This window comes from Helianthus annuus, chromosome 9 (genome assembly GCF_002127325.2).
Source record: "Helianthus annuus cultivar XRQ/B chromosome 9, HanXRQr2.0-SUNRISE, whole genome shotgun sequence".
Lineage (NCBI taxonomy): Eukaryota > Viridiplantae > Streptophyta > Magnoliopsida > Asterales > Asteraceae > Helianthus > Helianthus annuus.
In genome coordinates this window covers 172,470,685-172,498,675 of record NC_035441.2, presented here as the reverse complement: position 1 = coordinate 172,498,675, position 27,991 = coordinate 172,470,685, and the positions used below count along the sequence as shown (strand labels likewise).

The window sequence follows — 27,991 nt, the reverse complement described above, 5'->3', positions numbered from 1 at the left end:
TTGATCGCAGCCACCGAGAAGCCGAAAGAGGACTGCATCTTCCAGATCCAAGTGTCCGATCCATCATGAGGACGAAAAGAATTGAGAATGTCGAGGAGGTTTTGTAGTTCAAACATTTCATCATCACAGATTAAATTCCTTTTCCATAACCACATGAAACTTGCACCCCCAGATTCCCAAACCACCCTTTGAGGAATATTACACAGTTTATCAACTTCAAGAGCGAACATGAGAGGGAACATAGTACAAAGCGGTTGTGCACCAATCCAATAATCCAACCAAAACAAAGCCTTTGACTCGGAGCCCACATTACACCAAATAAGATCCTGCAGATTTATACCAATTAAATTAAGAGGTTGTTGGACACTCACAATTTGCTTACAATTTTGATTGTTAAAATGGTAGAAGTAGAATTTGTTTAATACACTAACAAAAGAAGCCATCCTATGAGCCTTCTTCATGCTCATAAATGACATCCAATATATTGTATTATGTTTTCATCATATGATGGGCAATTGTAAGTCCCTTTATCACGAGTAAAAATCAAAGATGGAGTCAAACTACTAATATTAAACATGGATGGCAAACATATACAAATAAAACAACAAATGTGGTATACAAAGAAATCTTTAACAACTTGTGATTTTTTCCGGATTCATTTCTTTCAATTCATTATAATTCATATTTACCTAAGTAATGAGACGTTTCAATTCATTGTAATTTACATTACCTAAGTAATAGAATGTTTTTTTTTTTCATTTAAAATATTATGTCAACGCTGTTAAATAATATAATTTACTTTGAGACCACACGTGTAACACACGGATATTAAAAGATGAAGAGTCGTATGTCTATCATACAAAAATTGAATAAACTATAGTTGGAAAGGTTACAAAAATTACTATTACTATCTATTAACAATTTAGGTAGCATCTTGGCTACAGTAGCCAATTAAACCTTCATTATAAACATATTTACTAAAGTACCATTTGAGTATCATCTCTTTCATCAAACAGATCCAAGTATTGGATGATTTTTTTTCTTTTGTTTTTTCTTATAGTATAATTTAAATTTTTATTCCTTTGGGTATTTAGTTGGGTATTTATTTTTCTCTACAAAGTTGAGTTCGTCTATATTTTACGTCAGCTCGTGATATAAGTTTGAGTTTGTTTTTCCTACGTTTTATGTCACATGATCGTATAATTCGTGTTTTTGTTTTCCAATTTTCCGGTTTTGATTGTCGTTTCCTTAATATGGTTTTACGTCTCCGCGCCCGTAACGTGGGGTTAAACACTAGTTGAAACTAAAAGATGAAGAGTCGTATGTCTTATCATACATTCTTATCTTTTTTCTTGAAAATATCATACATTCTTATCTATATGTAACCAAATTAAACTACTAGCTAGTTGTGGTTCACAAAACATCTTTAACCATGTCACTACTTCTTCTTCTTCTGTTTCTTCCCCTCTTATCTCTCATCTACCTTCTTCCCAAAATCATCCTAAACAAATCAAGATTCAATCCACCAGGCCCTCTTGGACTACCTTTAATCGGTAACTTGCACCAAATCGAACAATCAAGTCTCCATACTTCCCTATGGAATCTATCCAAATCATATGGTCCAATAGTATCCCTCCGGTTCGGTTTCATCCCGGTTATTGTTGTATCTTCAGCAAGTTTAGCGAAAGAAGTAATGAAAACCCAAGATCTTATATTTTGCAGTAGGCCTTCATTAGTTGGCCAGCAAAAGGTATCTTACCATGGGCTCGAAGTCATATTTTCACCCTACAATGACTACTGGAAAGAGATGAGAAAGATTTTTATGCTTCATTTGTTAGGCCCTAAACGAGTTCAATCTTTTCGCCATATTCGTGAAGATGAAGTCACAACTGCCATGAAGAAGATCCATGAGTTGGCTCTTTCGTCTAAGGAGGTAAACTTGAGTGAAATGATGAAGAGTGTAGCGAGTACTATTATGATGAGAGTTGGTTTTGGCAAGACGTACCAAGATGGGCATGACAGAACGGAAGTTCTTCATCGATTAACCGAAGTTCAGGCGATGATGGCGGATTTTTTTGCTTCAGATCTTTGGCCGGGTTTGCCTTTTGTGGGTTTGGTTGATAGGTTATCGGGCAAGACGAAACGACTAGATGAATGTTTTCGATATTTTGATTTGTTTTACCAGAGTCTCATTGATGAACACCTCAAGCCTGAAAACACCAAGTCACGGGAGGGAGAAGAGGATTTTGTTGACATTTTACTACGGCTCAAGCAAGATCAACTCTTCAACCTCACGCACGATCACATTAAAGCCATGCTGATGGTAATAACTTCTTTTTTCTTTTCATTTTTCTAAATTTTAGGCTTACAATTAATGAAAAAGTTTGGTGTGGGAGGCAACACCTTGTAGGTGGTTTCAAAACTGAATCGGCTCGGGCTCAGAAACAGTTTTACTGGTTTTACCAGGTGGTTCAACCGTGTGATTAGTATAAATATGAAGTTTTAGTTACCAATGGAGCGTTTAAAACTCAAAAGTTGAGCATGGGTATAAACTCGTTCATTACCGTCCGGATTGTTTGGCAATTCAAAAACTAAACACCCTAATTAGACGGGGCTCTTTCGTACCGGTGATGTCTCCGGTAGCCAATTCAACCTGTAATACCAACCGGTTTTAACCATTGCTTGTAGGGAGCTTGCCAATTTTTTGTAGTAGTTGTGGTAGTAGTAATGGTAGGGATAGTCTACACGAATTAGTCAATTGGGTCAAACAGGCAACAATTATATAGCTTATTAAAATAAAAAGGGTTCAAATAGGTTAATATCAACCATGTTCATTATTTTTCACCACCTACTCCTTATCGTTGGCACCTCCGCCATCGTTGTCAACGACGCGCCAACCATCACCACTCCACCACCTTCGTCTCTGTTTCGCTGTCGCCTCATCATTGACAACACTGGCCACACCACTTTGTACTTGACCACACCACCATTGCCCCACAACCATCTCCACCTTTGCCACTGGTCAACATAAAAAAAGATACGGTGAACTTACTTTTGTATTTTTTTTTTCCTAAAATGACTCATTTCGGACCCAACTGTATTTTAGTTTAAACGCCTTTTGACCCGAATCAAATTGATATATATTAAAACGACCCGTTTTGCCGAAACCATTTAGCTCAGAAATCATAATACCTGAAACCATTTTGACCTATCACCGTAAGCATCCCGTCTAGCTAGTTTTTCAGGCTTAGAATCCTCTGTGTATATTTTGAGTCTTGGTGTCTTAACAATTTCCTTTTGTCATTTTTAGGATGTACTTGTAGCTGGAACAGATACTAGTTCCGCTACAGTGGTTTGGGCGATGACTGCCTTAATAAAGAACCCTAAAGTAATGAAAAAAGTACAAGAAGAAGTGAGAAATGTTGTTGGAAAGAAGAGTAAAGTAGATGAGGATGATCTTCCAAAACTTATCTATATGAAGGCAGTAGTAAAAGAAATCTGGAGGTTATATCCTACTGTTCCTCTTCTAGTACCTCGAGAAACAACAAAAGAAACCACCCTAAATGGATATAAAATTAAACAAAAAACCTTAGTTTTCATCAATACATTAGCTATAGGAAGAGATCCTAAATCTTGGGATAGCCCGGAGGAGTTCTTGCCAGAGAGGTTTTTGGGTAGCGATATTGACTTTAAAGGGAACGACTTTGAGTTAACTCCATTTGGAGCCGGTAGGAGAATATGTCCTGGAATGACAATGGGAGTGGTTACGGTGGATCTTTTGCTTGCTAATCTTCTTTACTTGTTTGATTGGAGTTTACCTGATGGGATAAAGAAGGAAGATATAGACCTTGAGGTTATGCCAGGAATAACCATGCACAAGAGGAATGAACTTTGCCTTTTACCTCATGTATACTTGTAAGCACAATTAAGAAATTGACTATAGTATCTACTTCTTGCCTAGAAATTGTTCCTACTATAACACATACACACACACACGTGTGTGTAGAGAGTCATGTTTGATTCAGACTTGTTGTTGCACTTGTGTCTGTACTTTGTCTTTATTCTGTATGATATAAGACGATGCCCTTTGTTAGTCTTGTAAGTTTGACCAGGTCAACCATCCCCCTGGTTTGACTTGGCCAAACAGTTAGAACCTGATTGTAACATGTCTGTGTCGAAGGATGTCTCATCGAAGGATAGTTTAGATCCTTCGATGAGCTCGAAAGATAAACCTTCGATGGATGTTGATGGACCTCGATAGATCAACCTTCGAGGTATATGTAGATCCTTCGACAGGTTTCAGATCGATAGATGATCCTTCGATCAGTCTATCTGATCCTTCGACCAGACGATCTGTGTTGGGTATATATACCCATGTAATGTGTTCACTTCATTTTAAGCAAGCAAGGGGAGAGACACATTCTGCAGAGAACACACACACACTTAGAGAGTTTGCAAAACAGATTTGTAGACATTGAGCTTGTAACCGAACCTTTCATACGTATTAATACAAGTGGTGTTAATCGGTGAATAGTGTGTGTCTTGTATTTGCTTGTTTCATCTGGGTTTGCCATTCCGGTTGGATTCCGCACAACCGGGTTGGTTAGCATACAAGGATTAGGAAACCTCATCCTCCGAGGGACCTACAAGTGGTATCAGAGCTTTGGCTGTCACAGCCCCCAATCCCTTGTTCCCGGGAGCGGGCGGCCGTGAGCCAGTTTCGGTGGTATCACATTTATTTGTCCAATTTGGCAGCGAAAATTTTCATCAGGACCGTAGTTAGGAAATATTTTAATCAGAGTAAACCACCATGTTTTATAACATTAAACATATGGGTAAAACCCAAGTTTTCAATACACACGTTTCATAGGAATAAATCCTATTTATTTGAATAAAAACATCCATTTTATTATTAGGTAACTTTATTGCCACTTTTCCAAGCCTCCAGTGCTGTCCGGCTGGCTTCTATTTGGCTTTCACATTTTGTTACCTGAAACGCGTTTTAAAAACATTTTGTCAGTGGGAAATACTGGTGAGTGATCCCCAGTTTAATCAAGTTTAAGTAAAAACCAATTTGCAGTATTGAGGGCACATCCGCAATTACATTTGTATCCAAGACATCACAATTAACATCAGTGGTACGGTCATACTCAACATATGGGATGTTACCACGCCAGTAACCAATTTTGTATACAAAACCCCAACATATCCACTATAATTGTATTCTTTACAAATACTCAATAACTGCTTTGTATATATGTAATTAAGTGAGGTTTTGTAAAAACAGTAAACAAAAAGGTTTACAAAAAGTGAATCAACTCACATTGTTGTTTTAGGTTTTTCGTAAGGGTTTCCTGGAGATAATCTATAAATTACACAAATGCACGTGTGTTAGTATAATAACCCATTTTAACATTAGTAATACCCTCCCCGAGACGGCATTCCAACGACTACGTCGGGCAGAACCACGACAGCCGTTACGGAACCCTAGATCAATCGGGCAGCGTATCTAATACGTCTCCAGGAGTTATAATACTTACATCGTAGCAGAATCTCGCTATTTTAGGGGGTATAATGCCCGGGTATAGTGTATACTATTCAGAAAATTAAGAAAGAAAGAAAGAAGTTGAGCGAACGGACTGAAGGCCCGTTGCCTTCTATTTATAGTGCTGAAATCGGACATCCTCGCGGCCTGCGTGAAGTTAAGGCCAGGCCTTACGCAGCCCGCATGGCATAAGGGTCTAGGCTAGCTGATTCGGGTCACCACCTAGGTTCAACGCGTGCTATGACACGTGGCCTCTCAGGGTCGTGCCACACTCCAGATCGCTCGCGGCCCGCATGGACTTAAGCAATCTTGCTCGCGGCCCGCTTTATCTTTAAAACCCAAACAAATCCGGATCACATCCCCATGCGGCCCGCGTTAAATATTGGGGTGGGTCTATGCGGCCCGCCTCAACTTAATAGTTATTGTTTTTAATTTATTTTATATGTTATTTTGTATTTTGGGCTCGGTTTTCACATACGGGGCACATATAAAGACATATTGAGATATTTAAAGATATATTAGGGTGTTTAGAAATATTATGAGGGTGTCGGTTTTATCGAGGGTTGTTATATCCTCCCCACCTTGTTTTAGAGCTCGTCCTCGAGATCTACTGGAACAAGTGTGGATATTTCTTTTGCATTTCTGATTCCAGTTCCCACGTGTATTCAGGTCCTCTTTTGGAGTCCCATTTCACTTTGACCAGAACTAATCTCTTATGCTTGAGATTTTTAATTTTTCTATCTTCAATCTGTAGAGGCTTTTCTACAAATTTGAGTTGTTCATTAACCTCTATATCTTTGAGAGGTACTACGAGTGATTCATCAGTTAAACACTTTTTGAGATTAGATACATGAAATACATCATGTATTCCTGCCATTTCCTCTGGCAGTTGTAGCTGATAGGCTACAGGTCCTATTCTTTTAAGAATTTTGAAAGGTCCAATATACCTAGGACTTAGCTTTCCTCTCTTGATGAATCTTACCACTCCTTTCCACGGAGAGACTTTCAATAATACTTTATCTCCTACTTGAAATTCTAATGGTTTGCGTCTGTTATCGGCATAACTCTTTTGTCGATCACGTGCTGCTTTCAGTCGTTCCTTGACTTGAATGATTTTGTCAGTTGTTTCTTGTACTACTTCAGGTCCAGATAATTGTTTTTCCTCAATTTCTGCCCAACAGACTGGGGTTCTGCACTTTCGTCCATAAAGTGCTTCGAATGGTGCAGCATTGATACTTGTGTGATAACTGTTATTATAAGAAAATTCTATTAAAGGTAAGTGTTCGTCCCAATTACCTCCAAAATCAATTACACAAGCTCTAAGCATGTCCTCCATTGTCTGAATTGTCCTTTCACTTTGTCCGTCCGTTTGAGGATGATAAGCTGTGCTTAGATTTAACCTGGTTCCCATTGCTTTTTGGAAACTTGACCAAAAATGAGAGGTAAAACGGCTATCCCTATCAGAAACAATTGATAAAGGAATGCCATGTAATGAAACAATTTCATTTACATACAATTTGGCTAATTGTTCCATACTAAAGGTTTCCTTCATTGGTAAGAAATGAGCTGACTTGGTTAATCTATCTACAATCACCCAGATTGTATCATTACCTTTCCTTGTTTTAGGCAATTTGGTAACAAAATCCATTGTTATCAATTCCCATTTCCAAACTGGTATTTCTAATTGTTGTAACAATCCTGAGGGTTTCTGATGTTCAGCTTTCACTTGTGAGCAAGTTAAACATTTAGAAACATAAGCTGCTACATCCTTTTTCATTCCTATCCACCAGAAATTTTTCCTTAAATCCTGGTACATTTTATCACTTCCTGGATGCATCGTATATTTAGACTTATGGGCTTCTTCTAATATACGGTGACGTAAATTTCCTAATTTAGGTATCCACATTCTCTTTTTATGGAACCTCCAAATTCCATCTGTTCCTTGTTCTAATTCCTTAATCATTCCTTTTAATTTTTCAGTATCCTCCTTGATTACTGATTTTTGTGCTTTTCTAATTTGATTGTTTAAATCTACTTGTAGATTTAATTTAAGAGAACGTACCCTTTTTGGCTTTTCGTGATATTTTCGACTTAAAGCATCAGCCACCACATTGGCTTTTCCTGCATGATACTGGATATCACAATCATAATCACTAAGTAATTCCATCCAGCGTCTCTGTCTCATATTATTCTTTTTGCCCGAAGACATATCTTAAACTCTTATGATCCGTGAATATGGTAAACTTACTACCATAAAGATAATGTCTCCAAATCTTAAGGGCAAAAATTATGGCTCCTAATTCCAAATCATGGGTCGAATAATTTCCTTCATGACTCTTAAGCTGTCTAGATGCATAAGCTATAACCTTTTGACGTTGCATCAATACGCATCCATAACCTAACTTAGAAGCATCACAAAAAACTACAAAGTCTTCAGTTCCTTCTGGTAACGCTAGTATGGGTGTATGGGTTAATCTTTGCTTAAGGATTCTAAAGGCTTCTTCTTGTTTTGGTCCCCATTCAAACTTAACAGATTTACAGGTTAACTTAGTTAAAGGAATGGCTATTCTAGAAAAATTTTGAATAAATCTTCTATAATAACCGACCAATCCTAAGAAACTTCTAACTTCAGTTGGTGACTCTGGGGTTTTCCATTTGGTAATTGCCTCGATCTTTGTTGGATCTACATGAATTCCTTCATGGTTAACTAAATGTCCGAGGAATTGTACTTGTTCTAACCAAAACTCACACTTTGAAAATTTAGCATAAAGCTTTTCCTTTCTCAATAGACTTAAAAGTAAATGCAAGTGCTTTGCATGCTCTTCTTTACTTTTAGAGTAAATTAGAATATCATCTATGAAAACAATTATGAATTTATCCAAATATGACTTACATATTCGGTTCATCATGTCCATAAATGCGGCTGGGGCATTGGTTAAACCAAATGGCATGACAGTAAATTCATAATGACCATACCTTGTTCTGAATGCGGTTTTAGGAATATCCTCTTCCTGTACCTTTAATTGATGATATCCTGATCTTAAATCGATTTTAGAGAAAAATCGAGCTCCTTGAAGTTGATCAAACAAATCAGCGATCCTCGGTAATGGATACCGATTCTTAATTGTGACTTTGTTCAATTCACGGTAGTCAATGCACATACGCATTGATCCGTCCTTCTTTTTAACAAATAAAATCGGCGCTCCCCATGGCGATGAACTTGGCTGTATAAATCCTTTTTCCAACAATTCGTCTAATTGTTTCTTTAGTTCTTGCATTTCAGCGGGTGCCAAACGGTAAGGTGCTTTGGCAATCGGTGCTGTTCCTGGTAACAGGTGAATTCTGAATTCAACTTCCCTGTCTGGCGGTAGTCCTGGCAATTCTTCTGGAAAGACATCTGAAATTGGGACACTACTGGAATGTCTTTTAATTCTTTTCCTTTAGTGTTAGTGATTATAGAAATCAAATACACTATAGATCCTTTCCTTATACAACTTGCAGTTTTCATTACAGAGATGAATTTAGTGGATCTAGATGGTTTATCTCCTTTAATTGTGATCTTTTCACCTCTTGGTGATTTTATCTGTATTGACTTTTGATCACATAAGATATTGGCTTTATTGGCTATTAACCAATCCATTCCTAATACGACATCAAATCCTACCAGATTCATTGGGTAAAGGTTTGCAATAAATTTTTGATTAAAAATTTCTATTCTCGCTCCTTGCAAGATTTCAGAAATCTTAATGGTTTCTCCATTTGCTGTTTCTACTAGACATTCTTGTGGTAGTTTAGTTAATGATTGATTTAGGAGTTTGCAAAATGAAGTATTAATAAAACTTTGGTTGGCACCAGAGTCAAATAATACTTTAACAAAAATATCATTAACTAAAAACGTACCAGCAATGACGTCCGGAATTAGTCTAGCTTCGTCTGCAGTTAGCACGAATGCTCTAGCATTTTTAGGATTTTTGTTGGTTGCAGCCGGAGCCAATTTCGGACAGTTTGTCCTAATGTGACCTTTTTCTCCACAATTGAAACACATTCCATTACTGTATTTCTTCTTGCAATTCTCTTCCTTGTGTCCTGGGGCCTTGCAAAAATTACAGTAAGTAGAGCATCTTCCAGAATGCTTCTTTCTGCAGGCTTTGCAGTAGGGTGCAGAGGTAGAACCTACATTCCTACGATTGGAATTCCCAGAACGGAATTCTTGGGTAAGCCTTTGGGTTAGGTTTCTCCTCTGGTCTTCTTCTCTAGTACGGATTAACTCATCTGTCAAGGTATTGGCTAGTTCTACAACTTCCTCTATGGTTTGGGGTCTAACTGCCTTGACTACATGTCTAATCTCTCCAATTAATCCCCAGATATAACGGGAGATTAATACCGGTTCAGGTGATGCAAGGGTAGGTACTATCCTAGCATATTCAAAGAATGTGGTAGTGTAACCCTTACTGTCTACTCCGGTCATTCTTAGATTCAGAAACTTATTTGCTATTTGTTCCTTTTCATTGGGAGGGCAGAATTTCCTTTCTACCATATTCTTAAATTCCTCCCATTCCATGTTATAAATTCTATCACTTCCTCTTGACTGGAGGATAGTGTTCCACCATTCTAAGGCTGCGTTTTTAAACAGATTTGAAGCAAACATTATCTTATCTTCTTCAGCACATTTGCTTATTTTTAAAACGGCCTCAGTTTTCTCCATCCAGCGTAGAGCTGCAATGGGTCCTTCATTGCCCGAAAATTCTATTGGTTTACAGGACCAGAATTCCTTGTAAGAACAACCATATGACATGGTTCTTCTTCTTTTGGGAATGGGCGCTTGAAGTACGGGTCCATTGTTCACGCTGTGTTCCGGTTCACTTGGTCGTTTACTGCTATGCTTACTTTTATTATTCGCTTCTTGAACCGTTTGAATAATAAATGGCATTGCATCTATAATTCCTTGTGCCACTATATGTTGAACGGCACTATTATCCATTTGGTTTCCATTGTTATTGTTGTCCGGATTCTCATTAACCACGTTAATGTTACTCTGGTTATCGTTATTCAGATTATCTTGATTTCCTTCGTCGGCCATCTGAATTTTAAACAATTTACCAAATATTAATATCACAATTAATATTTGAATATAGCCAATTACATGACACGCACGTTTAACCAAAAACGTCGAGCATTGCGACTTTTGCTCTATTTATATAGTATGCATCATTACACACTAGTACTGAAATTTAAATTACAATACCGGCTGAAATGTAAAGCTACAATGCTAATAATAAGCATCCGTAGTTTTTTTTTTATATAACACATACACACATATATTATTTTATTATTATTATTATTACTACTACCGTTTCTGCCATCACCTTCACTGATATGGATTCATCAAAAAATCCATATTACGCTCATCGTATTTCCATACGAGGCGTTCTCCCACCTGTCGCATACGATCACTGCTTTCTAAAATTTCCTCCCCAAAAGTCCTAAGTTCCTGGACATTTTCTGCACTCATTGGGGGTGCAGGTTCTAGGACTGGGTTTGGAAACTGAGGTACGGGTTCCTGATACGGAGGCATAGGGGCCTGGTACGGGTATGGATTCTCTAAAATTTCCCTAACGTATGCGTCACTAATGTTGTAGGGATCTTGAGGATCTAACCCTGGATAAGCTCCTAAGTTGGGCATTGGCACATTTTCCTGTATTGGGTTTTGTTGTACGTAGTCCCTAACATCGTCCCACCAGGGGTCGTAATTGTTTGGGTCTAGAGGATCAGGTGCAGGTACCCTAGGTATCTCCTCCGGGTTGTAATCAGGCATTTCTATCTGGTCTTCTACTTCCATGGGTTGGTCAGGATTTTGTGGTTGTGGTGCTAGCATTTGTTCCAGGTTTGGGTCAGCAGCAGTGGTTGCTAAAATATGGATATTAGCGATACCCCTATTGAGCATATCCTGATTATAAGCATCAGTTTCTCTTTTTGCTGCGGCTAACACTCGCTGTTCCTGCAACTTTTTCATTCTTTTCCTACGCTCGTGCGCTCCCCTACTGAACCATCCCCTCTTTTTCTGAGGAAATGGCTCTTCAGACTGAGCCTTAAACACAAAGATCCCTTCTTCTGTGTCAGCAGAATACCCTGAGAGGGCAGGCTGAGAAGAAGAGGTGCCTTCGCTCTTAGGCGAACCAGACAGTTGACGATAGGCGTCAGAAGGTCCTTGGTCACTCATACTGTAAACTAACAAATAGTCAGACAACACATAGCAAGAAATACAATCATACACGTATTTCCATAATTTATTTCCTAACACTTTGAATTTTGATGTCAGCAGAACACTTCTGTGGCTGAATCAGTGGCATAGCTCTGATACCACCTTACAGCCCCCAATCCCTTGTTCCCGGGAACGGGCGGCCGTGAGCCAGTTTCGGTGGTATCACATTTATTTGTCCAATTTGGCAGCGGAAATTTTCATCAGGACCGTAGTTAGGAAATATTTTAATCAGAGTAAACCACCATGTTTTATAACATTAAACATATGGGTAAAACCCAAGTTTTCAATACACACGTTTCATAGGAATAAATCCTATTTATTTGAATAAAAACATCCATTTTATTATTAGGTAACTTTATTGCCACTTTTCCAAGCCTCTAGTGCTGTCCAGCTGGCTTCTATTTGGCTTTCACATTTTGTTACCTGAAACGCGTTTTAAAAACATTTTGTCAGTGGGAAATACTGGTGAGTGATCCCCAGTTTAATCAAGTTTAAGTAAAAACCAATTTGCAGTATTGAGGGCACATCCGCAATTACATTTGTATCCAAGACATCACAATTAACATCAGTGGTACGGTCATACTCAACATATGGGATGTTACCATGCCAGTAACCAATTTTGTATACAAAACCCCAACATATCCACTATAATTGTATTCTTTACAAATACTCAATAACTGCTTTGTATATATGTAATTAAGTGAGGTTTTGTAAAAACAGTAAACAAAAAGGTTTACAAAAAGTGAATCAACTCACATTGCTGTTTTAGGTTTTTCGTAAGGGTTTCCTGGAGATAATCTATAAATTACACAAATGCACGTGTGTTAGTATAATAACCCATTTTAACATTAGTAATACCCTCCCCGAGACGGCATTCCAACGACTACGTCGGGCAGAACCACGACAGCCGTTACGGAACCCTAGATCAATCGGGCAGCGTATCTAATACGTCTCCAGGGGTTATAATACTTACATCGTAGCAGAATCTCGCTATTTTAGGGGGTATAATGCCCGGGTATAGTGTATACTATTCAGAAAATTAAGAAAGAAAGAAAGAAGTTGAGCGAACGGACTGAAGGCCCGTTGCCTTCTATTTATAGTGCTGAAATCGGACATCCTCGCGGCCCGCGTAAAGTTAAGGCCAGGCCTTACGCGGCCCACATGGCATAGGGGTCTAGGCTAGCTGATCCGGGTCACCACCTAGGTTCAACGCGTGCTATGACACGTGGCCTCTCAGGGTCGTGCCACACTCCAGATCGCTCGCGGCCCGCATGGACTTAAGCAATCTTGCTCGCGGCCCGCTTTATCTTTAAAACCCAAACAAATCCGGATCACATCCCCGCGCGGCCCGTGTTAAATATTGGGGTGGGTCTATGCGGCCCGCCTCAACTTAATAGTTATTGTTTTTAATTTATTTTATATGTTACTAGGTTAGTTCCCCGTGTGTCACACGGGTTGAACAATTTAAACTATATAATAAATACTTCTTGTAAATGCAAATCAAAGACGGAGACATTTATATATATTTGATAAATAATGAAACTAATAATAATAATAAAAAAATCTCATACATGTGTACAGAGTCGTCTGTAAGAATTCATTTACCCTGTTTGAGCTCGAAAAAATATGTTCTTTCGTAATGTTTTAGTATTATAATTTAATTTTAAAATAAAATGGGTATTGGGCTCAGTAAGAGAATGTTTGGTTATGTTTTTTGAAACAACTTATAGACTTATTGGGGTTTTGGAAAAATCAGTATGGAGTGACTTATTGACTTATTGGTTTTTTCCTCTCACATACACCCATATTGTCAAACATCATTTTGTAGAATTTTGACTTTTCAAAAAGCCAATAAGTCAATAAATTTTTTCAGAAAGCTTAGCCAAACATGCCCTAAAGCTAATGCCAATGGGTATTGGGCTCACTAAGAGCATGTTTGGTATGCTATTTTAAAAAATTAACATAGATATCGGGTTTTTTTTAATAAAAAACACGTGCCCCTCGAAATCACAGACCCTGTGCGGTGGTCCTCCCCGTACACCCTTATCACCGCTCATGCATGTGTATACTCATTTAAGTAATCGATATACATTTGATGATATCCTATATTTTTTTTGTATTCAATTAACATTTTTTCTATTTAGTATTATTTGCAATTATTAACATTTTTCTAAATGTATATATAGAGTATGGATGTTACTGAATTTTTGAAGAATTGAATTTTTGAAGAATAATTTTTAATTTTGATATATATATTCAAACTTATAATTATATAATATAGTCATGAATTTTAATAAAATCTAAAAAAGCGTGAAATCCTTTTCAAATTTCAAAGGGATAATTATCAGATAAACATTTTTCTATTTAATATTATCTACAAATTAGAAGATAAATTATTAGAAAATAAATATGAAAAAAAAGGCGGGAAAACCCAAAAATAGGTGCATCCAATGAATGACACGTGTCACACATTGGTTTACTTTATTATATGTATAGATTTTGTATTTTGGGCTCGGTTTTCACATACGGGGCACATATAAAGACATATTGAGATATTTAAAGATATATTAGGGTGTTTAGAAATATTATGAGGGTGACGGTTTTATCGAGGGTTGTTATATTGGCTCTTTTCCTTGTTAAAACCGAGTTTATACAAGACTTTGGAGTGTTTGGACACATGGTTTAGCACCCGTTTTTAGTGTTTTTCTCGCATTTCTTGACGTAAAAACGTGTTCTAAACTAACCGGGTGTGTTAAAGAACGGGTTGGGTAACTTAAAACTTGTTTTTAAGAAACTTGGTGATTTCCGGCCAAATTCCGGCTTACTCCGGTGACCGGTTTCTGGATAAGATCCTTCCATTTTTGGTAATATTTTATTAGTCAAATCTGATTTGGTAGAAAAGGTATGGTCTGAACATACCTTTCTGCCGAAAGTTTCTACCAACCAATCACCTTTTCACCAACCTGTCACCTTTTTGTCAACTGTGTCAGTAGAGATCGAAGGATATCCTTCGAAGTCGAAAGATCATCTTTCGATCAAAGGAAGTTCGATAGATAATCATCCTTCGAACATCCTTCGAAGACTGAGACTTATCCTTCGATCCAGGGAATCTTTTCGAAGGATATATATTCGAAAGATAAGGATCTTTCAATTGTGAATCTTTCGAAATCATTGTTCGAAATTCAACAGTGATCTTTCGAACACTGTTGATCCTTCGAATAAGTATTGATCCTTCGATCTTAGTCTGTTTAGGTTTAACAGGTTTGTGTTTTTCAGGTCTTTAGATCAGGGATCCTTCGGCTGGCTGTTATCCTTCGAGATATTAACATAGAATTCATTTTTCTTATCAAACATGAACCCAAGTTGGTGGGGAACTCCGGCTCCAGATAGTGGAAAATACACAAGTACAGGTTCAACTCCCTCATGGTGGGGTACACCGGCTCCAGATAGTGGAAAGTACACAAATACAAGTCTATCTCCTTCATGGGCCGAATCTCCGGTATCGACATCTTCACAAGCAAATGCCATATCGACAGGTCAATGGGCATTAGTATCAAATCAAACTCCGAGCATTCAAAGTATCTTATTGAGCGAAAGCGAAACCGGAAGTTTGAATCGACCTCCAAAGTTGATGCACTTAAACGAGTATCCGGGCTGGGTTGATAGATTTCGTACATACGTTCTTGGTCAAAATACCGAACTGTGGATACGTTTCACTACAGATTTTGATCAAGCTATAGAGGTTGCTGCTTCAGATACTGCTACGTTTGCCGATCTTCCTGAAGATCAAAAGAAAACGTATGATCTGGAAAAGAAAGCATACGCCATTCTCACTCAGGCGTTAAGCAAAGATATCTATCACCAGTTTGTCAGTTTCAAGACAACGAAGAAGTTGTGGGACGGGTTGAAAACCAGAGGAGTAGGGAATGAAGCAACACGTCAATTGCGTCATGATCTTCTCAAGAAAGAATTTGACGGTTTCACGTGCATGGATAAGGAGTCTTTGGGAGACATGACAAGCCGGTTTTATCACTTGCTTACAGAGTTGAACAATTTTGGAGTAGCGACAACTACAACAGAGGTGGTGAAGAAGTTTGCTGATGCTTTGCCTCCCCAATGGAATAGTTTCTTGGAAATCTTGAAGTATAACGGAGTTTTGAGAACTACAAACATCAACGACTTCGTGCAGCTTTTAGAAAACAAGGATCAGGAGGAAACATTAAAGGCAAAAAGAGTTCCAGTGCCACAAAATCCAGAAATGTATTATGGAACTTCCAGTTCTTCGTCTGCAAGAACCGGTCCACATGCTCCACTTCAAACGGCGTTTGTCACAAGCACAGATATGTATGGCAATCCAGTACAAGTTCCTGTTAAGCCAGCTCCCACCACAGACATGTATGGAAATCCAATACAACCACCTCCTCCTCCTCCTGCTTAACAACAAGCGTGTTATGGAGGGACATCATCTGCTGGTCAGCAATCAAAACCAAACACAGTACAGCTCGACACTTCAAGCTTCTCTAAGGTCGGTGTAGAAGTAGCAAGGGAACACATGGAGCTGCTTAACACTGTAGTGAGCGCGTACTGTGGGTTAGTGGAAGGTCAGATTGGCAACATTAATCTGACACAAGAAGACTATCGGCAGATTGATAAGGAAGAGATGGACTTGATGGATATCAAGTGGGCCTTTGCTAGTGCTGTAAGAAGGGCAAAGGATTTCATGGAAAGTACTGGCAGAACCAGCTTGGAAAGCAAGAAAGACACCAAGTATGGTTTCGATAAACAGGCAGTAAAATGCTTCAATTGTGGTGAACGGGGTCACTTTAAAAGGGAATGTACAAAGCCAGCACAGCATGGGAACCAGAATCCCTTCAGAAACCAAGGCAATCAGCATAACCAGAACAGGAACAATGAACGTACATTGATACCTGTCAACAACCAGAGTCAAGCTGGAACATCAAATGCCAACAGGGCACTTGTGGTTCAAGTGGATGAAGGTTATGACTGGTCAATCCAGTTGAGTGGTGATGCTCCAGATGGAACAGCATGTTTTGCTGAAGTGGTTAAGGATTTAGTTCACACCAGTGGTGGAGAATCTTCCGCCAATGGTGGTGAATCTTCTTAGGATGAAGACTCTTCGGGATATAGCAGGAGTTCAGATGAAGAATCCTCAAGTTCAGGCGATGATCATGTGGGTGAGACATCAAATGCGTCAGTCGATACAGATATTGATGAGCTTTTGGAGGAAACTGCAGCAGGAACTCAAAGAAGATCTATCCTGGTGGATCAAGCTGCTTATTCTTCGTCTTCTCTCCATTCAGCCTTTATGGCTAATGTCGACAGTTCATCAAGTCAGGTATGTGTCGATAAACCCACTGCTATTAATTGTGATAATTGTGATAGTTTGCATGTTAAATGTACTGATTTAGAGGCAAACATGTCTGAGTTGCAAGGCAAACATGATGCTTTACAAGCTAGTTTGTTTGACTTGCAAGACAAACATGTTTCTTTGAATGCCAAGTGGTGTGAATTGCAAAGCAAACACGAGGCTTTGCAAGAAAAGTATGATGTGACATTCATCCACAATCAAAAGTTGACCGTGGATCTTTCAAAATGCACTGAAGCCAATATGTTCTATGAAAACCATGAAAAGGAGTTTAAATCGGTAATTGAAAAGTTAAAGAAAGATAAAACCGAGCTAACTAAAATGGTTTCCAGAAAACAAACTGACATTAATTTGTATATATCTCGCCTTGAGATTATGCAAAAAGAGATGGCTTGTGTGAAAACCGAAAGTGAGGCGATCCAACTTAAGCTAGACAGTTATTTGAGCTCTAGCTATGTGTTGGATCACATCATTGACGTTCAGAAAGAGAAACGGGATGTCACATGCATAGGCTACAAGAAATGTCCACCACCAGTGAGACACAATTATGATGCAATGCCTGACGAGGAGGATAGAGTGTTCTTTGAACCATCTGTTCCTCTAGATGTAAAGGAGTTTGCTACAGGGCTCGGATACAAGAAAGAAGTATCATCAGATTCATATGTATTAGCAGATACATGTGTGTCATCTGCTGAACTGAATCAGGATCCTCTAGTCATTACTGAGGATGCTGATTCTTTTGATGATGAATCTGATGATGCTGTCCCAGCAAAGTCTGATGCGGTAGTCAAAGATGAGAACATACCTCTCGAGAATTACATTCTATGTGATCCTCCTACAAAACCCGCTAAGACTGTTGCAATCGAGTCCTCGTCTGCAAAAGAGTCGGAGAGTGTGAACTTGCTGTACACCCTTGTTGGTGATGATAAAATCTACTCTGACAAAGATTTTCCTATTAAGAATGTTAATCAATCTTTAATAAGTAAAGTCTTTGAAAATTCGACAAGTAAGTTTTTAGGAAAGACAGGACCATGTGTTACAGTTACACAGTGTCCTCCTATTCCAAAGGCCGAAACTCGAAAACAATTTGGCAATAAGAAATTACCAACAGTGCAGAAACAGCAAAATCACACCAAGCCAAAAGGAAAATCACCGACTCAAACACAAAAGAAGCCGAATCAAAAGAAGAACAAAAATGTAAACTTTGTGAAATCGACGGGAACGGACAAAATCGAAACGTTTGAAAACAAATCTAACTTAGATTTTGTTAAGAAAGCAACTGTACAGAAAAGAAATGAACCAAGTAGTTCAAAACCTAGTACCTCGGGATCACAAAGTTCATCATCATCGGCAAGACAATCACATGATACTTCGGGGTTTGTTGAACGAAGATCATGTTTTGAGTGTGGAACAATTGGACATATAATTCGAAATTGTCCATATCTTCATAAACAAAAAGGAAAAGTTGATGTTCCCCGTGACCAAACTGACCACAGGCAAACTGTTTCGGTAAAACAAGATCCCCGCCTTGTAAAAGAAAGGGAAAAGAAACAGAAACGCCAACAGGTCAAGAAAATTGAAAAGGCGATTAAAACCGATGTGGTTAACAAAACATCTGTTTCTGTCAAACCAGAAAATTCAAAAACTTCAGACAACCATGAAGTTAAAATTTTAAAGAATAACACTGGTAAAACAAAACAGACCTGGAAACCAAAAACGGTTACTGAATCAGGGGGACCATCACAATTTACCAATCATCAAAGACAAGAAGTTATTGTTATTGATGAAAATGGAAGACCCAAGACCACAATGGCTTGGGTCCCCATCTCCAACTAATCAATTAAGTTCATGTGCAGGGTGTTCCAGGAGGAACTATCAGTAGTCATTGGATTGTTGATAGTGGGGCATCCAGGCACATGACAGGCGACATGAAGCTTCTCTACGACGTCAAATCTATTAGAGGAGGTTATGTTGCTTTTGCTGGAGATAAGGGTGGTTATATTACGGGTGAAGGAATGATATCCAACGGGACTGTCAGCTTTGACAAGATCAACTTTGTGCAACAACTTGATCACAATCTTCTTAGTGTTTCTCAAATTTGTGACAAGCAATTCTCAGTACACTTTGATGCTAATGGATGTTATGTGCTGAAACCCGGCTTCAAAATTCCAAAAGAATGGATTCTCTTGTCAGCTCCAAGGATAAATGATTTGTACGTCCTTGATATGAGCCAAGCTATTACTACGTCTGCACAAGTGTAACACCTCAAATTTTTGTGTCCAATAATGTGTTAACACGTGTCATTTGTTTACACGTGGCATTGATATTAAATAAAGGACTAATATTGACAAACCTTGAAAGTATATAAATTCGAGGGTTATAAATGTCAAACAAGGGTAAATATACTGTATAGTAACCCTAAATGGTGCTTGTACCTTCAAACGAATAAATCATGGATCGTACGGAAGCGAAACACGGAAGAAAGTGAGAGATTACAAGCTACAGGGGTTAACTGTGTCAACATGTTTAATAATACCTCTGAGTGACCCTTTAACGCTCCCGAGGCTTTGTAACAGTATTATACGCTCACTAGAACATATAGTATAAATTCCGCGAAGTTCCGTTTTAAAACGAGAAAGTTATAATCAAATTCGTATGAGAAGGGTTAAAAGCGTCAATAATGAAAGTTAAGACTTTCTGAATAATTAATAAACTAACCGAGACTCAACAACGCGGGTAAATAACACGAGGTCCTTAGTTGTAATTAACCGAGGGCCAAACCGCAAAGTTACCCCTTCAAACCCGAAAGGTCAGGTAAATCATTACGAAAGATTTCGTTATTAATTACCGGATTCTGATAATCATTACAAAAGATTTAAAATTTCTGGAAATCTAACCTCTCGCGACCCGCGTGAAGATTCGGGTTAAGTTGAGGCGGGCCGCGAGCCATCTCTTTTACTCGCCTGATATTTGAATCTCAGGCGACCCGCATTAAACATGCATGGAACTCCCATGCGGGCCGCGTGGGACGCCCAGATGCAGAATGTTTGGACAGACTTGCCTTTTGAACTTGTGAACGATCTTTTGGACAATTAGTGCAGCATGGGTGCCCCCTACTCGACCCATAACCCTCTAGGACACATGCCAGCCATCCATGATCAGTTGTAGGGTGTTGTGTGATGATCTTGGACCTTGACATTGGCTATAAATAGCATACTTGTGTTCATAACTTTCATCACAACACAACAACACTTCTCTGGTCATTCTAAAGGCTCTCAAGTGTTCTTCATTGCTCTCTAAGCAAGTCTTAACTTCTGTAAGTTCATTAGATCCTTTGTAGTTCAATTTATGCTTAGAAAATCACTAGAAACCAAACCGTCGTAAATACGGTTTGACTTTAAAATAAATCCGAGATGGTTCAGTCTTATGACGAATCAAAGGTAGTTATGAGTTGGTATTAATGTGGGTAATAAACCCCTAAAAGGGTTCCCTCTGATCACCACTCTAACTATGTCAAATATCGAGTCAAACGTGCACTTAAAAAGCCAACAGAAAGCTATTCTGCCGTTTTATACATAATCTGTAATGTATATGTTAGGAAACCTGTTTTGACACTCATAAAACATGATATTAAGTATATAAACTTGTTTACGCTTGTTTGAATCGACCATTTGCTATATTGACCCGGTTCGGAGCCGAATGTCGCAAAAGTTTGACTTTTGCTTTGACTTCAGTTCTGACCCGTTTTAGTGAGGCATAGATATGCCTTAGGACTCTCTTAGGACCAGGTTACATGTTGGTATAACCCTCTGTGACCGGTTCAAGAGTTATCCGAGTCTTTTGCGCATTTTCGTTAATCGCCTAAAAGTTGACCGTAACGGCCTTTTGAAAATAAAACGAGTATTTCGGACACGTGAACGGACCAGAACCTTGCTTATTAAATTATAAGCATGTCGTTAAAGTTTCACGTCAATCCGAGGTCTAGAATGAGAGTTACGCTAAATGGCGCATTTATAAGAAACTTTTGTAATAAACGGCGCAATTAGCATAACACCCATCTAAACCAAGATTTCGTCACCAAAACTTTTACCCACTGTTATAAATTAATATTTTGGGAATTTTAAAGATTTTTAATAATTTTTACCTTGCCCATAACCTGCGGTTATGGCTACGGTTCGGTAAATACCGAATATGCCCTTTTCGGCCAAAACTTGAGTTCTACAAGGTCTTTTGACCCGAATCCAGTTGCTACTGATTTTAAATAATAAATAAAGTATTTTAGATTTTATAAACTGTTGGGGAAACTCAGATTTCCTGTAGAACTCGAAAAGCCCTTTAAAAGTCTTTAAAATGACCGAAAAGCCCCTACGGGGCATAATATTAACTTAAACTCGTTACGGGCATCACGGAAGGTATCCTACTGATACCACAACCTCTTTAAGGCATATTGACTTAGGAAATAAGCGTAAGACTCTCACGGTTAACCGTTTCGCCTATTGCGCGCACGGTTCGGCTTATGAAACTAGTTTTCGTAAATTAGCCGATACGGGTCAAATTATATTATTTGGACCCCAAAATCCAGAGTGTGAACCTTGAACCCATATAAAACAAGTCTCTGAACTTGTTTGGGGCAGAATCACATTCCATTCTCGGTTTTCGCCTTTTCGCGCGATTAAACCATATTTATATTCCGGAACCAACCGGTCTAGGCTACGGCCAATATAAAGACCCGTTAGGATTCTAAGAGGTTAATTAAAACCTTCGTTCCAGATTAGGAGCCCGGTAAAAGCTATCGGTGATTTAATCAAACTAAGGAATAATACTTGCAAAGGTAAATACTTTTAACTTATTTCCCCTATACGGGCTTGGGATACGGTATAATAATACCGCTTGATTGAGCATCATATCTTCCATCACTGAGGTGGTTAATTTGTATAATGTGATCGGCTCATTTAAACAGTTTTGTTGCTTAAAAGCCTTTGGGGGGTTAATGACCGTTGTCCCGGATATCCTTGGCATCATTTTATGAAATGGCCACGACCATCGACATCCCGGTGTATGCGTACACCCGGTATATATTGTCGACATTTAATTAAAAGACGTAGCCGTTGGTTTCTATACTACGGTTTTACGCAATGTGGTGTGTCTATTAATCTTTAACCCGGCACGACCCGGGCTACTGAACGCATAAAAGAACATGTAAAACGTTCACAAGATTTTAATAATTTTCCCAAGTTATAAAAGAGTTTGTGCCTTGTGCATTCAAATCAATTTTAATAAACGTTTTTCAAATGTGTCAGTTGAATGTATTTACCAGTGTAAACTGACGTATTTTCCCCAAAAGATTAAGTGCATGTACTATTCGAAATTGGCTGGTATTAGCTTCCTAAGCATCACGGATAGTCTCGCAAACTCGATGTCGTATCTGAATGAACAATATTTTATTATTATTTTGATCCGCTGTGGATATATTCGACTTCTGTAATACATTTGATATTACAACCAGAGGTTGAAGTATATATTTATCTTTAAAGCTTCCGCTGTGCATTTATATAATTGTGTGGTTTGACTATATTGTTGCCAACTACGTCACGGTAATCCCCCACCGGGCCCACCGGTGATACACGTGGAAATCGGGGTGTGACAGGTTGGTATCAGAGCCAACATTGAGTGAATTAAACACTATCCTATTGTGTTTAATCTCAATGACACAACATACTTGAGTCTAGACAAGAACTTAGGACGAATTCGAATTGTTATTCCAATTTTGTCTTTTTCTTTTATTATTGGTATTTAAAGTTTTATAAAGCAGGAAAAATGCCACCTGTTATATTTCGAGGAAGAGGAAGGGGAAGAAGAGGCAGAGGAGATATCGTGACACATCACGATCACGAAGCTGGACCGTCTGGTATGAGACCTCCTTCAATGACAAGGAGCGAAGAACCACAACGACGAAGAGACCTTTACGAACCCGCGAGGCATTCCACCTCGCACAGCTCAACGCCATCCTACCGGCACTCCTTTGGGCCAAACTCAGAAAATGATCCCAACAACCCGCAACCTTCTTTCATACCTCTACAACGCTCGGTATCGCACCGGAATTATGACGACCCTACTCCATACTTCATAGGTCAGTTTAATCCAGCTGACTACATACAGGAACCTTCAAGTTTTGTTCCACTAGGGCCACAAGATCACTTCTCCGAAGACCATATGGATGAAGATACTGATCCAACAGAACCTGCTCGTGGTACGCCCACGCATCCGATAGAAGTCTCTGATGGGTCATCCTTCCATGGCACACCCTATCAGGGGCCAGACAGTTTCCAAGCGTTGTTTGACCGACATGAGTGGTACTACACACCACCTCAACAGACATCACAACAACCGCGACATCCACAAGATCCCTCTGAGGATTCACGCTTTGTGGCAGTTACGCCACCACCTCCGCCACCGGCGCAACCAGTAATACCTGATCCGCCAAGGCGTAGGAGGACAAATGCTCGTATGTCCACACGAGGAGGAGGGGGTATCCACTTCAGCACCCCTCGACACTCTAGTAGTAGCCACTATCCGCCACTACAAGAAGAAGGACCTTCAAGTCCTATACAGGAGGCGAACTCCGCACCAGCTGCACCAAATTCGCTACCATTTGGGTATGACCAACCCATACCTGCTTACACGGGTCCAACGGCTTACAACCCGTTCGAACCGTCACAAGCACATTACAACTACAATTATGAGCGCGACCCATATGTGGTGTCGGCTAGATATAATGCACGCTACCCTGACGGAGCTCATGGGAACATGGGAGCACCGGACTACTCAGCTCATGGGTATCCAATACCTCCCAGACCTCCAGTTCCGCAACAAGCGCCACAACCACGATTCTCTCCTCCTGAACAGGAAGAGATACTCCATCGACTAGATCGTGTGGAGAGAGAGTTCGAAGAAGAGAAAAAGAGCCACCGAGGATTTCTCAAAGGCTTGGCGAACCTACTAAAGGGCAAAAAGAAGAAACGTGACCACTAGCCCTTAATAGTTGTACTAATGTAATTTCTACTTTAAAAGAAGTCCCTACATGGACATTTATCGTATTTCAGTCCCTACGTGGACTTATCTTTTAGTCCTTGCTTGGACACCTATCTTATATTAGTCCCTGCGTGGACTTGTCACTTATTTTAAACCTCTATGGAGGTATGTACTATTTAAAAGACCCGTTTAGGGCAATACGTAATTGTATTTGAGATTATGGAATGTATGTTATGAGTTTTGTTTTAATATGTATGAAATAAATCAAAACCATTCCTTTTAAATTGATCTGCCTAGATAAAGCATCTTAAGGAGTGAAACCTAGCCTGGTGTCTTTTAAGATCCGGCCAAGATGGTAGGACTTAATTAAAAGATTCAGATTCCCTGTTAACCGCTGCAAGCATGTTAACAATCATGGCAGATGTGATTCGTTAAAATCACGCGCGTCATTCTTATACAATAATCCTTTAAGGATTTCAAAACCCAACTAAATGATTTATAAATCGTGGGTTAAATCACCAATGAAGGTGACCAATCTTATTAAATCATCCATTAAGTGATGTAGTGCCTACGGGCCAACCATATTAAAACATCCATTAGAGGTGTAGTGCCTATGGGCCGTAATAATTGTCTTATAAAGACAAAAGGCAGTGGTGGTCTATGACTCCCTGTCAGAAAGAGATAAAAGGAACTACGGTTCAAATCTCTATGCCTTTGATTCTCTGAAATCTCGGCTAATAGTATAAAACATCCTCGTGATTAGGCTTTATGCCGCCAATATTATTGTTATAGCTAAAATAGGATGTATTCAAATCCTAAGATTTAATGAGTAATAAGTTAACCAAATATGGTCTCTGTTACCATGGTTGACAAATTGTCATAAAAGACAATTATATAATAATCTCCTGAATAAAATTTTGTTATCTTCTGTAGCAGATTCAAGTTACAATGGCGGATCCCAATGGAGAGAATAGCCATACAAATGAAGATGACTACGATAATGCGCAGGTGCATCTGACCGGCGCACAGCTAAAGGCTCTGATTGACAATGCTGTTCAGGCAGCTCTTGATCGTCAATACACTGAGACTCATAGCAGATCCGTATCAAAACCACCCTCTAAACCAAAGACACACTCCAAACCACCCTCTCAACCCAAGAAGGATGACGACAATCACTTGTCAGCGGAAAATAGTATTCGTCGTGAACGAGAATACACTGATGCATCTGGTGCCAAGGGTTGCACTTACAAGTATTTTGTATCTTGTAAGCCCCGGGAATTTACGGGGGAAAAATGTGCTGTTGATTGTATCACCTGGCTAGATGAGATGGACACTATTGTGGACATCAGTGGGTGCGCAGAGAAGGATGTGGTGAAGTTTGTGTCCCAGTCATTTAAGGGCGAGGCCCTGGCATGGTGGAGGGCGTTGGTGCAGGCATCAGGAAAGTCTGCTTTATACAAGATGACCTGGGAGGAATTTATTGCTCTCATCAAGGAAAACTACTGCCCTCAGCATGAGGTTGAGAAGATTGAGGCTAACTTTGTGTCACTGGTAATGACGAACCTGGACTGCCAGGCTTATTTGACGAGCTTCAATACGATGTCTCGCCTGGTTCCGTACCTTGTGACACCGGAGTCCAGAAGAATCGCCCGTTTCATTGGGGGATTAGAGCCTGCGATAAAGGCTAGCGTAAAGGCCTCTCGGCCGACGACCTTCAGGTCAGTTACTGACCTCTCCTTGTCTCTCACCTTAGACGTTGTCCGTCTGAGGACACTAAGGAGCAAGGAGGCTGAGAAGAGAAAACGTGAGGATGATACCTCACGAAGGTCAGGGAAGAAGCACCGTGGAAACGGTGAAGGCAAAAGAGGGTCGGAGGCGAAGAAAGATGGGCAAGCTGGTGAAAGGCCCAACTGCAAAATCTGCAAGAAACCCCACTCTGGGAAGTGCAGGTTTGCATCGAATTCACAGTCACAACCAAAGACTCCTTCCTGTGGACTGTGCAAGTCCAAGGATCATAAGACAGTGGATTGCAAGAAGATCAAAGATGCAACCTGCTACGGTTGCAATGAAAAGGGGCATATCAAGAGTAACTGCCCTAAGAACGCCAAGAAGGCGGAGGAGACAAAGAAGACAAACGCGAGAGTCTTCCGCATGGATGCAAAGGAAGCAGTACAGAACGACAATGTGCTTACAGGTACTTTTCTCGTAAATAATATATTTGCAAGAGTACTTTTCGATTCTGGCGCTGATAAGTCCTTTGTAGACCAAAAGTTTTGTAAACTATTGAACATGCCGATCAAAACCCTAGATATGAAATACGAGGTAGAGTTAGCAGACGGCACGATAGAAACCGTCTCCACTGTGCTAGAGGGATGTGAAATGTCCATTAAGAACCATTCTTTTCCTCTATCTCTACTTCCTTTCAAACTAGCGGGTTTCGACATAGTTCTAGGCATGGACTGGTTATCCCGTAATCAGGCCCAAATCATTTGCGGCAAGAGGCATATAGTGCTAAAGACCCCGAGTGGTGAATCGCTTACCATTCGAGGAGACACGCAGTATGGACTGCCCGAGGATGTGTCGATGCTCAAAGCTTCTAGATGTTTGAACAGAGGCTGTGTAATTTACATGGCTCAGGTGATAATTGAAGAACCTAAGCCGAAGATCGAGGATCTTCCTGTCATTTCTGAATATCCCGAGGTTTTTCCTGAAGAACTACCTGGTTTGCCACTAGATAGACAAGTGGAATTCAGAATAGATATCATACCAGGAGCAACTCCTATAGAAAGAGCACCCTACAGACTAGCTCCGACGGAAATGAAAGAATTGAGGACCCAGTTGGATGAACTGTTAGCCAAGGGTTTTATCAGACTTAGTTCGTCTCCCTGGGGAGCACCTGTCCTATTTGTAAAGAAAAAGGACGGATCGATGCGGTTGTGCATCGATTACCGTGAGCTGAACAAAGTTACCATAAAGAATAGATATCCTTTGCCAAGGATCGACGATCTGTTCGATCAGCTGCAAGGAGCAAGCTATTTCTCGAAGATCGACTTGAAGTCGGGCTATCATCAGCTAAGGGTCAGAGATGAAGATGTACAGAAGACAGCATTTAGGACTCGCTATGGTCATTACGAGTTCCTAGTGATGCCTTTTGGGCTCACAAATGCACCGGCTGCGTTCATGGATCTCATGAATCGCGTCTGCAAGCCGTATTTGGACAAATTTGTCATAGTCTTCATCGACGATATCCTTATATATTCCAAAAGCCAAGCTAACCACGAGAAGCACCTCCGTTGCATTCTCGAATTACTATAGCGTGAGAAACTCTACGCCAAACTCTCGAAATGTGAATTCTGGCTGCGAGAGGTTCAGTTTTTAGGTCACGTTGTAAGTGAGCGTGGTATCCAAGTGGATCCCGCTAAGGTAGAGGCAGTCATGAACTGGCAAGAGCCAAAGACGCCTACCGAAATTCGTAGTTTCCTGGGGTTAGCAGGATACTACAGGAGGTTTATTGAGAATTTTTCGAGGATTGCTGCGCCCTTGACTTCCCTAACCAAGAAGAAAGAAAAGTTCATTTGGGGCCCAAAGCAGCAAGAATCCTTCGAAATCCTGAAGCAAAAGCTGAGCAACGCACCTGTGTTGACCTTACCTGAGGGTACAGAAGAATTCGTAGTTTACTGCGATGCATCACACACGGGCATGGGGTGTGTGCTTATGCAGAAGGGCAAGGTTATTGCCTACGCTTCACGACAATTAAAGGTGCACG

The 27,991-nt window shown here is 39.7% G+C and overlaps 1 protein-coding gene across 2 annotated transcripts; it reads left to right on the top strand.

Moving 5' to 3' along the window:
- The first annotated feature begins 1,389 nt into the window (after window positions 1-1,389).
- Window positions 1,390-19,542, top strand: LOC110879611 (cytochrome P450 83B1). Of its 2 annotated transcripts, none has more exons than XM_022128108.2 (2): window positions 1,390-2,323; window positions 3,311-3,964. In XM_022128108.2, exons 1-2 carry the CDS (start codon window positions 1,433-1,435, stop codon window positions 3,917-3,919), a joined length of 1,500 nt encoding a protein of 499 aa, XP_021983800.1. In that variant the 5' UTR covers window positions 1,390-1,432; the 3' UTR covers window positions 3,920-3,964. The 2 variants fall into 2 exon arrangements, with proteins under 2 accessions (XP_021983800.1, XP_035833767.1); XM_035977874.1 differs by lacking the exon at window positions 3,311-3,964 and adding an exon at window positions 15,084-19,542 and having other exon boundaries at window positions 1,409-2,323.
- The last annotated feature ends 8,449 nt before the right edge of the window (window positions 19,543-27,991 follow it).

Excerpts from the sequence above, each read along its gene's own strand:
- LOC110879611 (XM_035977874.1), top strand. The coding sequence starts at position 17,134 with ATGGCTAATGTCGACAGTTCATCAAGTCAGGTATGTGTCGATAAACCC.